General features: G+C 41.4%; 1 protein-coding gene across 3 annotated transcripts in view; it reads right to left on the bottom strand.

Moving 5' to 3' along the window:
- The window catches only part of ZNF608 (zinc finger protein 608), a 112,570-nt gene extending 99,655 nt beyond the window's left edge, over positions 1–12,915 (bottom strand). The window contains exons 1-2 of one of the 3 annotated variants that reach the window (XM_053567066.1): positions 10,251–10,941; positions 8,164–9,252 (exon numbers count right to left, since the gene is read on the bottom strand). In XM_053567066.1, the coding sequence (XP_053423041.1) occupies positions 8,164–9,066 (903 nt within the window). In that variant the 5' untranslated portion in view covers positions 9,067–9,252; positions 10,251–10,941. Of the gene's footprint in view, positions 1–8,163; positions 9,253–10,250; positions 10,943–12,620 lie in introns of those variants that run through there. The other 2 variants (XM_053567067.1, XM_053567068.1) reach the window with 2 other exon arrangements.
- Between the last annotated feature and the right edge of the window lie 3,124 nt (positions 12,916–16,039).

A 16,039-nucleotide genomic window follows, 5' to 3' on the forward strand; every position in this document is an offset into this window, starting at 1 on the left:
TTGGCCAAATGGAGTTGGATGCTGCGGGGAAGCCCGATTGCTCGGTTCTAAAGTCTTGTTGCCCCCTTTGGGGAACAGATGCAAACAGTATTACTTAACTCAAATGTACCTTCAGAGCATTTCAAAGATCTGGGGATGTGAATTGCTTTTCCATCAATTACTAAGATGTCAAAGGATAGGAAGGGCTAAAGTCTAGTTGGGGAGGCAGCCTCCATCTGTGTTCAGCTCATCTTCCATGAGTCTTCACGGAAAAGACAACCTGAAGTATTTTTCTCTGTAGTTAACATATATATATATTTTTTTATTTTAATCACCACTGCTTGCTTCTGAACTGGCTCAAGGGAGAGTTTCTATGTGTTGTGTCTATTTTCCCCTTCGCGCAAAGATTCAGTTCTAATTTCATTTCCATCACAAAGGAATTGGCAAAGAACTAAAGCAGGGCACACGTACAAAGTGCTGCTGTGCTAGTCATAAGCCTATAATAAAGCACAGATTTGATAGCATTATCCATGTACTGTGGTGAACCACACGCAAATAAACAGCTCTCCATGAAGAATGAAAACCCAAGGCTTCAACCCATCCAATTCAAACATTTTTGTTGTTTTTAACATGAGCCATCCATAAAATCAGCCAAGGAGGTGTCAGGAAACCCAGAAGTAATCTAGGCTGGTTATACACACTTTGGGGAAGGGAAGTCAGGAGATGGTTTCCAGCTCATCCAGATGATGTTTTAGGTGAAGAATGGTTTAAAAAAAAAATGGTAAAATCTACCCACAGAACCAAATGGCACCTCTATGCCAACTTAATTCAAACACGTGGTGAGCGTAGAAATCAAAAAGAGCACAGCCCTCCAACATGGGGAAAACTTGCTAACCCAACTAGGAACAACTTAAAAGCGACCTCTGATCCTTCAATGACTAATTCCAAGGACAAAATGGGTGTACGGAAAGCAGCCAGAGGGCCAGCTATGCTTTCCTAAGAAACTAAACCAGTTTTCTTTAATCAAAAGGACAAACAGTGACTTCCAGGAGTTTATGAAAGTGTGACCAATTGGAACTTTGTCGTCTGTTGCTAATTGAGGCATCTAAAAGGGCCCATTTCTTAAAACATACTACAAACACTTTTTTTTTAATTCTCTGCCACATGACAAAAACCAGAATCAAGTTGACTGGTAGAAGATCAGTGCAACCAAAGACCAAGCTATTATTTCAAACTGTCAGGGGAAGGCAGTAAAATTGCTACCAGGTCTCCTTAAGTTACCCTTCAATAAAAAGAAGCCATCAGGGAAATAAGAGGAAAAGAAAACACATCAAAACCTTAAAAGTCCCTTTAAGTAAAATTATACGTCTGTGGCACCATGCCATCTGCTCTCTGGTTAACATAATAAGCCAATTCCACAACCTCAATATCTGCTTTCTAAAAATCGTTATGTACAACACAAAATATAATCAATATATTTTTATTTGCTTTTTTAAAACTGTGAAAGCTGCATTTATATGGCATTATTGGAATATGCCTAAATGTCCCTGTAGGCACATTTTTCTTAAGGTGCTAGCTGACAATGAGCATTCCCAGGGGGCTGAAAGCTCTGTGTTTGAGCCAGAATAGTCACAGTGAGTAATAATCAAACTAGGTTGGGGGGTGGGGATGAGAAAGAAGAGAAAGCGGCTTTGAAAAAGCAGCAGTGGTGTTTGTTCACCATTTCTAACCCATTTGTTCTAACTCAAACACCCTTTCCTTTGAATTCTCCATTACAACTATAATATATACTTCTAAGTTTTTATTTAGCTTCACTGGGGGGGGGACCTTCTGAATACCGGATGAGATCCCTGTGGTTCAAGACCTACTGACCTATCAAAATTTAAGTACTTGCTTTGTGATCATCTCAGTTCCACATGCAAAACCTATAATCTCTTCTACATTCTCAAAGGTAGATCTAAGCAAAATTTACCAATATGCAAACATCAGCTTTAGGAGCAAAGTGCTAGTCTCACCTTCTTGAATGTCCTCCCAGCTCTCAAAATAACATTACAAACAGCCAAACTGCTGGTCAATCAACTATGAAAAGTTTAACAACCTTTCATTCAGTTGCAAAAGCTATGTTCCAGCTGCCAAAAACCTTTAGCTTAAATTAAAAAGAACTTGCAACAGAGAGCAAGTAGTTACTAGTGTAACTTCAGCTGGGAGAGGAGAAATGGACCCAGAGGGAGGGGCCCATTTAACTCTGTAGCCCAGTGCAATGTAAAATCAACAGTGACCTTTCTTAAAAAGAATAAAGCTCACACTAACTATTCCCAATGCAATATCTATATCCTCCATTACAACATTTACACACACACCTAATGAAACACCATTCCATTTACATACAGGGCACCAGCACGCTATAATGACGCCTAAAGTCATTACGGAGGCAGGGATTCACCTGTTCTCTTTCCTGATACTCTTAGATGACTACATTAAGAGGGTATAAATACCATTGATTGACAACTATCCTGGCACAGAAGGGTTATATCCACTAAGAAGTTGCTAACAAGGAGAGCCCAGTATTAGTTCTGGCTTCAACATTATACAAGGCAGCTACACCAATAGGAATAAACTGTTTAGTATTCAAGCAAAACCCTTGATGTTCAACTCGCTGGCAAGTTCAGAGTGCTGGCAATCAAAACTATGTTGTGCTGCAGTAATTACTATGAAAAACTTCCAGTGCTTAATATTAAAGAATAGAATAACATGATCCTTCCACCTCTTCTACACCTCTAAAGTGTGTTCAACATGGCAATTATCTTTGTTCAAGAACCAGAGTTTAAATTGCACTGAAACTCAATTATACCCACGACTTTTTAAAACATACAATTCAGAAAGCAGGTTTCATCACATTCAAATCACTGAGCAAAAAATTCTTTTCCCAACTTATCAGAGATTTTTATCCCTCTCCCATGAGACGTCTTCAAGTATAAAATGACTTCTTTTTACCTCTGTGCCCACTTTTTCACTTTGTTAGAGGAATGGCTGAGAAAAGTCGAAAGACAAAGAGCTATCCCAACTGGTAAATACAGCTCAACGTGCAGTTCTCCCAAACATCATTACTGGGGAAGCCCAGAACTGTTAAAAACCGAGATTGCACACTTGTTAACAAAAAATATATATTACTTTCCTACTTTTAAGAATGCAAAGGAACTAGGAGTACTAGATTTATGATTTAAGTGCTTGTGGCTAAAATAGCTTTCCAATTATCAAGGGCCTCTTAGGAAGAGCAAGAATGCATTATGTGTTAATGACCACAACCAGGGGTCCCTTTCTCGACTCTTTTGTCAGAACCCTAGCAGATCCTCCCTGCAGCTTCACCATTAACATGTCTGTTTCCTGTCAGCCCACTCAGAGATAATGTCATTTATCTCAGGGAGGCACAAGCCCAGTCATTAGCTTCAATAAAAGCCCTCAAACAAAGGCCGGATAATGTTTTACCCAGGGCTCTAACTAAACCCAGAAGGGAGAATCTTAGGTGTCTAAAAGTCAAGGACTCAAAAGTTACTCTTAGAAAGATAATTTTCCTTGTTATCAATGATGCTAGATTACAGCTCTGAACAAGAGCAAGGTCCACGGCAATATCGCACACACAATTAGATTAACCGATAAACGCTGACCAGCTTTAGGCCTGAGAACCTTTTTCCCCCTTTGCCTAGGGCAGAGAGAGGGATTGACAGAATAATTCAGGTACTGACTATTAGTCAGATCTTTGAAGAACTGACCCCTCATTGTGATTGCCTGCAGGAACTGAATAACCATTATGAAGTGTTCAATGACTGAGCTTCTGGAAATCTTTTAAATAAAAGTGGAACTGGTTAAAATAAATGTAGGAACATATGTTTTCACAGTGTTGCTCATATTACTGCAATTTTGAGTTTCTATGAAGTACCAGGTGAACTTTTTTAAATTAAAACACACAGACACCGTCAAAATTGGAGCAAATCTCAGCCATTCAATCCCTGTTTTTCATGCTGAAAACGAAGAACAGATGGTACTTTCCATGTTGTTTGAATCTGGTTATTGAACACCTCTGTGGTTAGGGAGATTTCTGCTTAGCACTTTCGGCATACATTTCATTTACTAACTATAAAATGCTGCTTAGGAAAAATAAGTCTTTATAACACTCTAATTAAAAACATCTTGCAGCTAAGCAATTTTGCTTGAAGAGCGTTCTTAACCTGGTGACATTTGCACTATCAATCCCTCCTCCCATCTTTTTTTTTTTTTTTACAGACTATTTGCAAAGTTATTAAAAGTTGCAAAATGTTATTTACCTCCTTTAACACACCCTTGATCAGTTTTGCCTATGTTTAGTCTCTTCAGCAAACCTAACAGATTTCCAACACTAAACTCAGAATTCAGTGATGGTCCTGATCACACAAATACTCCAAGTTCCAGGGCTTCTCACAGAAAACTTCCTTGGGGAAAGGGCAGCTTCTCTGTGCTCACCTCAAAAACCCCTGTCACCCTCTGAAAGAAGCCTGTGGAAAAGTAAGGCGCGGGTCAGTGCTTACCGGAAGCCAACCTTTTACCAACATTTTTAACAGCTAAATCCCTTCTGTAGCTTTCAAAACAGTTTGCTGTCCAACAACAATGGACTTTGTTCTTTAATTATAGTAAGTGACCTTGGTGCCCTTTTATTTCACAGGAGATAAACTGCACTTGCTAAGCAGAATTCACACAGGCAGCCTACTTAAAAAAATATATCATCCACAAAACTCATTAATCAAAATATGTTCTTAAACTGCTCACACTCACTTAGAAAATGTGCCAGAATTCCCTAGTGACGTGTAAAAAGGCTTCTACAAGAGAATAAAATACAATGAATGATATCCTTTATAGACAAGTCAATTTCTGGACACTGCTTTTATGACAAGGACCATCTTAATGAAAGCAATATGCTATTACAGAAACAATTCTCTTCCCTGAATATGTATTGAGACACAAAGATAGGACCTAACTAAATGCCCTTCTTGTGCTTTTCATGACCTCCTGTGCCTTTAATGTCAGCTGCTTTTAAGAATTTTAAGAATCTATGTACTTTACAATTTTTCAGAGATCAATAAACTCTATATCATTATTTATTTAGCCCAGCCAAATGTCTCCCTATCTGGTAATTCAAGACTGTAAGACAGCTAAGAAAGATACATAAAGAGTTTCAATGCAAGGTTACTATGCTTCAGAAGAAAGGAGGGGAAGGTGGAAAGGCAGGTTTTAACAACCAAAAGCCAACCCATCAAATGTACTTATTCAGACTTGTCACTGGTGGCTTAACCACAAAATGGGCTATAGAAATATAGCTCAAACGTCTTAGAATTATGGCATGTTTTGATTTTGTTCACGTATTAAGGGAGTGGCGACTTTTACAACATACTTGTGGTTTCCACATAAAGGAGTAGAACACTCATTGATTTAATTAGGTTTCATAAGGTCCAATTTATCATGTTTTACATGACTTTGTGTAGTGAGGAAACAGAATAAACAGACCAAAAATAGACATGTAAGCATGCTGTGAAAATTAACCCATGACAGCAAGTCTGATGAATCTCCTGTGTCCCTTACAACCAACACATGCATAACACTCTCTCTCCCTGTTCACGTGCGGCCTCTTCACAAACCCAGATAAACAAGGCTGAAATTAAAACATTGTAGAAAATGTCAAAAAAAAACTTTCTCAAAGTCGCCTTAGTGTTGAAGTATTTTGTCAGGCAAAGCCTGTCACTCCTAAATCTTTACTATAGGTAAATAAGTGTCCTGGTATCATTAGGAACTATTTTCTGAACTGATACCTGATCTGACACAACCACTAGTTGGTGGAATTAGAGTTACTTTCCTGGGGGGCATTTCAAACAAGGGAGTGCCATCTTCTGAGTGCCAAGGATGAAAGCATCCTTAAGGGAAGTCCTTCTGGGGTGGGGTGGGGGTGGGGAGGAACTGCTCAAGGCATAGTGTTTGAGATCCAGCATCCCAGCTTGACAGAATGGGCAGCGCTGCAGGATCCAAGCCCCCAGACCCAAGCCTCTGAGAGGCCCCTGTGCCAACTCCAGTGGCTGAGGTTGGCGTACAGCTTCCTCTCTGCACAGGGCCAGGGGAGAATCCCCTTCCCCACGCCAGACCCACCGTGACCTATTTGCTCTTCCTTTACGTAATTCATTTTATCACATTTATACTGCTCTGACTGAAGATGAGTTGCATGTATGTGAATAATTTAATTCTTCCATTCGTCATCCAGTTAGTTTCCTCTGTGACTGGAACGTGAAAAGAACACAAAATCTGGAGAGAAACGACCCCACGCTCTAATCTCAGTTGCCATGACAGCAGCCTTTGAGATACTGAAATGTTCCGATTGCCAGCTAAACAAAATTGTTGAATGTGAACATTTGGCTGGAAGATTAAAAGGCTAAGGGGAATGCAAAAGGGCAGTACCTCCCACATTCCAAGCAGCCAGTGAATCCAATCAAATGGCTCTGACTCCTTAACCACAGCCATTGTGAGCTCTGGATTAGGGCAATTCATCTAGATAGTTAAACCAGATTAGAACTGCAATTTGAAGACTCTTGGCAACAAAAGTAAATGCCCTACTGTACTAGGTAATAAGAAGATTTTGAAGGCCTTTTAGCAGAAACTGTGTGAAACTATACATTGAAACTTAATCAAAACCCTGAACTTTTTAAAAAATTCATATAAATTCATAAATCAATGTAGATCCGGGATAATAATAAAAAGTGTACACAGGCTTTTGAGAGTTTGGCTTTATCTACATCCTAATGTACATCCCTCAACTTCTAAAATCAAAACTTTATTCCTGTCCTCCAACTTAAATTTTGAACACACAAGAAGAAAAATATAAAGGTTTAAGCAGAGGGCGGTGAACAATTTTACACAGAGATAATTATCCAAAGACATATTACCAGCACTTATATAATTCTGATCAAGTCAGAAATAGCAAAAGACCAAATTATTTAATAAGCATGCTTCCAAACAACCATGCCACCCACCACATGATTAGAAATGTTATTTCTGCAAGGAGCAACCTGTAGGATTAATCCAAAGATTAACTTTATAGAAACATGACACTCTCCCCCAACTCGCTTTCAGTCTGCCTAGGGGACAGAGCATCCTCTGTTCCCAGACATTACTCAATGCACAACAATTACCAGGCCAGTTAAGATACAGGCCTCTGACAGAGCAGCACAACACAGGAGGCAGTTTTTCCAAGGCAGTGTCTCACTACAGACTTGTCCGGAGATGAAAAGAGCATCCAAATGGCCTACATCCACTCTCACACTGTTCAAATGTAACACAAAATTCTAGGACTCTGCTTCACTCTTAACTGTCCACATCCCCTGCAGCTGTGTCTTCCTATTTCAAAAACATTAACCCACTAAATCTATTTCACTCTTCTTACCAGCCTTCCAGCTTCTCAGTTAGCCTAGGTGTCCAAGTGATAACACTCTCAGATCTCCAGCTGAGAACAAGGGGAGAGCGCTAACAGCCACCAAATCCAGCCAGTTTTTTTTTTGCACAGGTAAGAAACCAAAGACTCAAAACACCAAGCTTGGGGTTTAAGGCAGGACCAATAACAAGAACCCAATCCGAGAATACCCTATGATAGATCTATTTTGAGGAAAGTAAAGAAAAAATAAATAGGAGGCTGAAGTATAAATCAGAATCCTGGACACTGCCCTCCAAGGAGGGGACTTGAACCCTGCACCTAAGGACACATTACCAGCAATTCTAGGATGAGCAGATTAAAACAGAAGGCAGTTCTAAGGGCACAAACCAGGAGAAGAGTCAAGTGTGGGTTTCTGAAAGAAAGATTTCCTGTTAAAAGCACAGCACAACTTGCTGACTGGCCAGAATCCCATCCTCAGGGCAGAAGGTCCTTAGAACACTCTGGCCCTCCCACTTGGGGACCCAAACACTAGGGTCACGATTCGCAGCAGAAGCCAGAGCCACAACACTGCACCCCTGCAAACTCCCCGTATCAAATTTCGGTGTTAGAGGATGCAGGTCCCAGTCTCACAAAGAACCAGAAAGCACAAAGAAGTGTAAGGCACACAAGAGGCACCCCCCCGCACCCCCAACAGAGGCACAGAGCACAGTGGGACAGCTAGGAAGGCGACTGTATCCTACCTTCTCAGTTTTCAGTTTCTTGATTCGCCTGTGGCTCTCCTCCTCCTCCTCTTCCTTCTTTACCAACATAGAGTTTCCCATGAGCCCTGAATCCGGGGCACTTTTGCTAACTTCCCCTGCAGCGTTGCTGCCACTCCCAGTGCCCCCGCAGTGGAAGGGGCTCGCGCCACCTCCATTGCTCTTGGCCCCAAAGCCATAGAGGTGCCCCCCAGAGGGGGCCTGGCCGCCACCGCCATTCTGGTGGCCCTGAAGCAGGTCGTGCTTGTCCTTCCTGGATTTCCCCGCATCCTTATCCCGCTTGGCGCCTCGGCTGCTCTGGCTTTTACCTGGCTTCTCCTCTTTGCCTTTCCCACAGGAGCCTGCCCCCGCGGTGGCAGCGGAGGTGCTGGTGCCGGTGCTGTTGCTGTTTGGGTTGCCGCTGCCGCCGCCGCTCACACTTTGACCCAGCGCTGAATTCATGCCAGTTGCCTCTCCAGGGCGCCCTTGGACTTCCTGCCTCTTGCCAGTGCTGCTGATCTCGGGAATCCCATACAAGGCAGCAGAAGGCAGAGATTTATTAGCATCCTTAGAAGTTTTACTCCTTTTCACTTTTGATTTGCTGGTCTCTTTGTGTGAATTCCCCTGGGGAGCAGAGGGCTGAACAGAAGCAAATTTTAGGCCATCAGCTAAGGCTGCGGTAGCACCGGCCCCACTGGATGCCGGACCGCCACAATCCTTAGAGTTGCTGCTGCCTGTGGTATTGGTGGAATTATTCATTTCAAATTTCTGTCTGTCCTTCTCCAAATCAGCGTCCAAATCAATTATTAAATTTCCAACACCGATTTCCCAATCATCGCCACTGTCATAAGTATCAACTGTATTTGGATCCACACCTTTTCCTGCAGTAGAAATGTTCACTGACATCCTGAAGATGAGCTCTCTAGAATAAAAATCCGATGAACTTTCCTTTGGAGATGAGGGGACATTCGTTTAGCTCCGCTGGGCTTTCTCTTAAAGAAAAAAAAAAAATCTTCTAATCTTCCTCGTCTTTTTCCTGCCCCACGAATGTGTCCAGGGATTTTACACCCTTCAGTCCAGGTCCACCTTTTCCTGTGAAGGGGGGAAAAGTCGAATATTTCTTGTCTGGGTGTTACCAGAATAAAAAAACTATTAATACTGGGGAGTCAGTAAGGGGTACAGGGAAGGATGGAGAGTAAGGTGGCTCATGTATTGTCTCCACAGTCCAATATCAGGTTTAAAGGAAAATAACCAAACCCCCCAAACACACCCATGACAGTAAGCATCTTACAGTAGCTAAAAAGAAAATCTCTTTATCAACAATACGAGGATAATCACTTAAAAAAAAAACACATTAAAATAGCTTAAGGATCTGATTCAAGTCCAGAAAGGTTTTGGTATTTCTTTTTTAAAGTTTAGAATTGTGATATCTCAACCCCAGAAGCACAGCACTCAGACAAGAAGAACCCGGCTTTAGACATCCCTAAACATGTCCGAAAAGACCAGACCCTGGAAGTTCTGAGGCTAGTTTTCGGAATAGAATGTTGCTAAATTTTCCTTATTTCTAATTTTAGTACTTCTTTTTACAAATTGTCTGGGCAATCTGGTTTTTGTTCCCAGTAAGGAACAGAAAAAAACAACCAGTAATTCCCCACACATACATACATACCTCCCTCCTAGCCTCTTTTCTCCAACAGCTTATACAATTGGGGAGGGGGGAGGAATAAATAACACGTCTTTAAGAGAATTTCTTTATAGAAAAGACAGTGTTATATAAAAAGTTAAATATCTGCCTTTTGAGGAAAAAAAATGCATCTAAACAATTGTAGCATATTCCCAGGTCACAGAATTGCTCGGTCTGTTAAATATGGTACTACTGACTGTACGGGAAACTGATTAAGACATACACTTTAAGTGATCTGCGCCAAGGTGGCCTCAATGACCGCAAATGAGTGTGTGTTTGACAAAGAGCAGTTAAAACGGTTTTTAAAGGGCTCAGCCCCCTTTTAACAGTTGATTGTCAAGAAAAATAAATAAATAAATATACATACACATAGAAACACACACACACACACACAGACATTGCTTACCTTTAATCCTTTATCATTTTTTAATTAGGCCAGCAAATCAAAATGCCTTTCCCACTCCACTCGGCAAACAAGCCTGTGCCTCATTTTACTTAAACACCAAATGATCAAGAAGGAAGAAACCAAATAACACATCTCAGCCAGAATAATCACTCGATAACATTATTCCACCTCCCCACCCCCTCTTTTGGCAAACGGACCAGGAGTCCTTTTCTCCTTAAAAAAATGTATCACAGTACAGCTGGAAGATAATGTTTCACATTCACAACAGAAGCACCAAAGGTTTTTTTTCCTCTTAACAAGCATCGAGAATAATAGGGGGTTTTTTGTAAAAAAAGAGAGAGCTTAGAGAAAAAAAGTTTTCCCAACTTCTCATGCCGCCTTCAGTTCCAGAGTTCAGAGTCACCGTGATCAGTAAGTAATGATCCCATGTAGCAAACCTACAGGCGTCCGCTAGTTACAAGACAGAATGTGCTAACATCAGGATAAATTAGTGAAAGGGAAGAAAGAATAAGAAGAAAGGACTGAAAATCCGGGCTGGATTCCGCCTGTTAGTCGGGAAGTGGCATTTTTTCCGCCCGTCCTGACAGATTTGATTTCTTGAACTAACTTAAGAGAAAAGGAGGGGGAAGAAGAAGGGGAGGAGGAGTGGAGGGGAAGGGAGAAGAAAGGGGGAGATGAGAAGCTGGGCCGGAGGAGAAAAGGAAAGGTGTGGAGCAGGAGGGCGCAGATGATTCAATGAGCTGATAAACCAGTTCTAACGCATTCGCTCGGGGCGGGGGGCGGTGGCGTGGGGAGAATAACGGCGTTTACAATGGGCTCCGTCTTCGAAACCTAAAGGATGTGATGTTTTCCTGTTTTATGTTGTTTTAAGAAAAAGGAACTGAGTTCCTGTATAGTTCCCGGGGGCGGGGAGGGGAATATCCTCTGTCGCTCAAGCCAATCAGTCATGTTGTAATTCGATAATTAGAGTAAAAAAAAAAAGAGAGATTTTTTTTTTTTTTTAAGGCGACCTTTCTCTGGAGTTTTTCCCTCTTGCACTCGCGGGAAACGGTGCGTCTCCCTTTTTATTTATTTTTTTCTCTCCTCCTCCTCTCGCCCACCCCCTCCTGTGTTTAGTCAGATGGCCTCGGAGCTTGGCTTAGTATTTTTAATTAGCTGGCGTTTGGAAGCTAAAAGCAGTAATGAATTGTTGATGGATTGGAAGTGGAGAGTCGCTTTGCTGGAAATGTCGGGGCTGGGAAAGGGGGATGGGCGAGCTGGTAACAACCAACCATCTGAAAGGAGCGATTTTGTTACAGTGCAAGCCTTTCACATCACGTGAGGATCAAGGGCTCAATTGGTTGTCGTGAGAACAAAAATGGTGACAAGCGTATCAAGAAAATACTGATCTGGTCTTTAAAAAAAAGCTGAAGGTCTCTACCCTCCCCCTACACACACTTCCCACCCCCCCCGCCGCCTCCCCCCCGCCCTGCAGTGGGCGAAGCTACAAGTTATGAATGTGAAACATTTCTCTGAGATCTAGGATCTCGGAAGTTCGGAAAGAGTGAAATGTAATGAACACAAGAGCAAAGCAGATGTTTTAAAGAAACACCTTATAAACCTTTCCTCAACTTATCTCCAATTTGTTAGCTCTCCCAAAGTGGCCAGGGACGGCAACCCCCGGGGAAGGGGGTAGTCCCCCGCCCCACCCCCTCCAACCACTTGGATTTTAGGGACCCCCTCATGTATTAAACAAAGAAAAACATTTTGCTAGCGCCCAAGCCTGGTCCTGTAATAAACACACGATTGTTACTATTTGTGGGTTTGTTTGGGTTGGGTGGGGCTTTTTTTTTCCCCCCTCTTAATGGTATTTTTGCTGCCTGCTTTTTTTAAAGGAGGTGGAAAATGGTAATTATAACCATTACATTTAATGGGTGACTATTTCCTAGTTTAATATTAAATTACTGGGCACTGGGATCTCACAGGAGACAGAAATGGGCTTGTTCTGCCCTTGTCCCTATTTTCCTAGCTCGGCTTGGGAGGGGGTCTGCCCAGCTTGGACAGGAGAGAGAGGGGGTAAGGTGAGCTAGAGAACTGATACTACAGACCAGGATATGTAATTGTGTCACTTTTATTCTCCTTTGGGTGAGAGCCCAAAAGGTAATTTACTCTAAGTTACCCCGAGTGCCCAGTCAAGCCTAATTTGTGTGGAGAAGTTACAAATGCTTCACCCTCCACTGAATAACATTCACCCTTCTTGGGTTGTTGTTCAAAATGCAAAAGCCAAACCCTGTAACTAGTTCCTCATTTCTATGCATAAAACTCGCACATTCCCCTGCATGAAGTCCCCGCTAAGTGCTATATAGAGACACACCACGCAACCGTACTTACGGTCTGTATTGGATGGAGTTGACCTTTTCCTTCTAACTGCATTGAATGTGTTTGGTTGCAGCCGCTTTATTTTGGAAATTATAATCTCTTCAACAAATTTATTATTAAAGAAGATGGACCATCAAATGTCACAGACCGTTCTGTGTATTTTTTTATAAAAGCAAAAAATTAAAATTAAAAACAAAACCAAACAAAATCCCCCTGGTGCACACACACAACAAGCTTGTTCTGCAACACTGAAATCAGGACTGAAACACAACACACACACAGGGGGAGTGGAGCGAAAGGAGCTCTCAGCCTCTATACCTGAAAGGGACTTTTCTTTGTTCCCAATGCCCTTTCGCATTAGGCCAATCAGAGAGCAGCTTTTATGAAACTGGGCTCTCTCATTGGCTAGCTGCTTTCTCTTGGCTACTGTAGGGGGTTGAGATATACACACGTATAAAACACACACTGAGAGCGGGTGGGGGTGCAGTGGGGGGTGGTTGTGGAGACAAAGCGTTTTATTTTCCAACCAGATTGGGGTTGAGGAACCTCCCGCAGTAAGAAGGAAAAAAAAAAATAGTGCGCCCGTTTCAATTACTACATCATTCACATAAAACACTTATTTATTAAAACAAATCTCAAACTGGCTGCGAGGAGAGGATGTCGGTAAATACAAGTTTGATTGTGTTATCTTGGGGGAAATAATGTATGTGATCGCTCGGTGGCAGAGGGAAGCCAAATGAGCCACTAGCGCGTAGCGAGGAGAAAAGCGAGGCTGGCTGTGTGGAAATGACTGCGAGCGTTTTGCTGGCTTCCCTTCCTTGTTCCAAGGACTCGGCAGCCCAACTCCCGAGACTGATTTTCTCTATTGCAGCTTCTGGCTTTCAACCCTGCCCCCACTGCTTTGCCCTTCCTGGATTTTTTTTTTTTTTTTTGGCGGGGGGGTCCCTGTGTCTCTTTTTACTCGCTGATTAAATAAGAAAAATCGATTTCGGGGTAAAGGCGGTGGTAGGGAAACAAGTAACCCTTTTGTTTCCAGGGTTCTGGTCTACAAGCACTGAAGTGTGAACGCGGGCAACCATTTAACAACCCTACATGAACGGTTCTTCCCTGGAATTAGTAACAAATCCTTTCCGTGGTGTTACATGGCCCCCCAAATTAAAATAAGCCCCCACCTAGCCACCCTAAATTTTTAAAAAATAGACTTATGAGAGAGAAACATACCAGAAAGAGTAACCTTTTAAACAGTCCCCGTCTGCGTTTTTAAACCCTCGGATCATCAGAATTCCTCTCCCCAAAAATCTTTAACCCTATTTGGGGAGGGGAGAGATCCTAAATTCTCTGAATGCTATATGTCTGCAATCCACAAACACTGAAATATTTTATAATGTATTGTAGGGAAAATGCCAGCAACCAAGTTAATGGAACTCTTGAGGTCATAGGATAAGAAAGGCTAATATGAAATAACAAGTTTAGTATTTTACAATAAAAGCTAATGTATTTTTATATATTAAGCCTTTAGAGCACATTTTATTTTTCATTTTTCATTGTTATCTTCCACTATTTTTAGGAGTTATGAAATGGACATTTCAAAGCCAAAAGGTGCTGTGAATTTAATGATAGGGTAGTAACAAATCCCTTGTGATCTCAAGTTTTAAAGATTCAGTACTACAGAGATTATAATTTCTACATAACAATTGCAACGTAAGAATGTGTCTTAACTGAGTCAAAGGGACACATGGAGTGCATAAGTGCTAGCAGAAGATAGCTTATGATGTAAATATGCAGTGATGACTCTGTGGATCAATAAAAATATTTATGTCACATGTTTTAAGTAATGGCTATTGACTCATGTTTGAGCTTTCAATATATTTAGTCCATAAAAAAAATGCCAATTAGTTGTTTCACCACTGTAAGGGAACTAGATTTAATACTACAAATAGTAACAAACAGCAGCTTCCACTCTTTATCGGGATACACAAACTAGAGGAATGCAATCTGTAATAGTTCTTAGATCTCGCTAAGTCAATTTGTATTCAAGTCGAAACTGTACTTTAACAAATAAAGTGGGGCAAGTTAAATATCTCTGTTATCCACCAATCCTCCATTTTAGCTTTGAGGCTTGTTTTATGTTTTTGAATATACAGATTCTGCATTTGTGTATGGCTCACTGATAATAATATAGCACCATGTGGTGATTTTTAACTTTTCTTCTTTTAGAAGAGTGATTCCTCAAAGGACCAGGTCACTCTTGGGCGCTTCCTGTGTCCCTGTGGTGTCATCTACATTTCAGCCGTGGGAGCCCACAGATACCCCATATGTTATATTAGTTTGGAAAAAATCAATGGTTAGCTCTTAAAAACAATTGGACTTCAAAGAACTTTGAAAATGAGACTGAGAGAAAAAGAAGGGTAGGAGCTCTTTCAATGCATTCTCTTGCTAAAAGCAAATCACGGGGTCTGCAGTATATATTTAATATAACTAAAACCAAGGTTTAGCCCTCCTAATACTCAAATAACTGAATCTAAACCTGGCTTCAACATCCAACCCCAAACCTTAACACTCTTTGACAAACTCCCTCTGGCTGAAGATGAAGGCTTATGCCCAACTCCACCCATATTTAACCTGAGCCATTTGGGTAAGTTAAAGCATTTCCTTCCATTCTAACTTCTCCACACTCAATTTACACCCCACCCCCATCTCCTTTTTCCCAGTTTCTTCCAAGAGACTTTTGAATAAATCAGTGTTGTCATGCTTGCTTTTCCTGTGTTTGTTTTGTTTGACAAAGGGGCCAATCAAAGGCATCAGAGGACTACTAACTAATGGATGACTAAAACTAAGATAATTAACTACCAGCTTTGAATGTCAAAGCTATTTTTTTTTTTTTTCAGAAAATTGGGAAGTTAAACTGCATTTATAGAAATAAAAACAAAAAAAGAAATTTACCTTAATCTAATCAATGTATTTGGACATGTATTTGTCTCCATACTAATATCCATCTGCACGTACATCATTATACCAATATGCTATCGTCTGCTATGTGATCTTTGTAATTTTTATTTTAGCTTGTTTCTGCTCAGAGATGAGTAGAGAGAGGAGAAATCTGGAAATGAGTATTTGGAATGGAAAAAGAGTGTCATCTCACCTCCAATTACCACCACCACCCCCTCCTTGGGACCTCATGATCAACACAACCCTACCCCCAACCCCACCCCACTCCATCCCAACCACCCCCATGCCACCACCACCATCCCCCACATTGCTTACCAGGTAATCAGAGGGTCCTTAAAAGAGACTTTTCCTCCATTCTAATTAAGGACAGAAAATCTCAATGCTGAGGAAGCCAGGGGCTTCAAGCACAGAAAAACATAGCAGTCTTTCTTTGATGCTTCTTTCCCCTAATTTGGGGTATATAATTAAGGAACAAACATCAT

The sequence above is a fragment of the Nycticebus coucang genome, chromosome 17, assembly GCF_027406575.1.
Source record: "Nycticebus coucang isolate mNycCou1 chromosome 17, mNycCou1.pri, whole genome shotgun sequence".
NCBI lineage: Eukaryota > Metazoa > Chordata > Mammalia > Primates > Lorisidae > Nycticebus > Nycticebus coucang.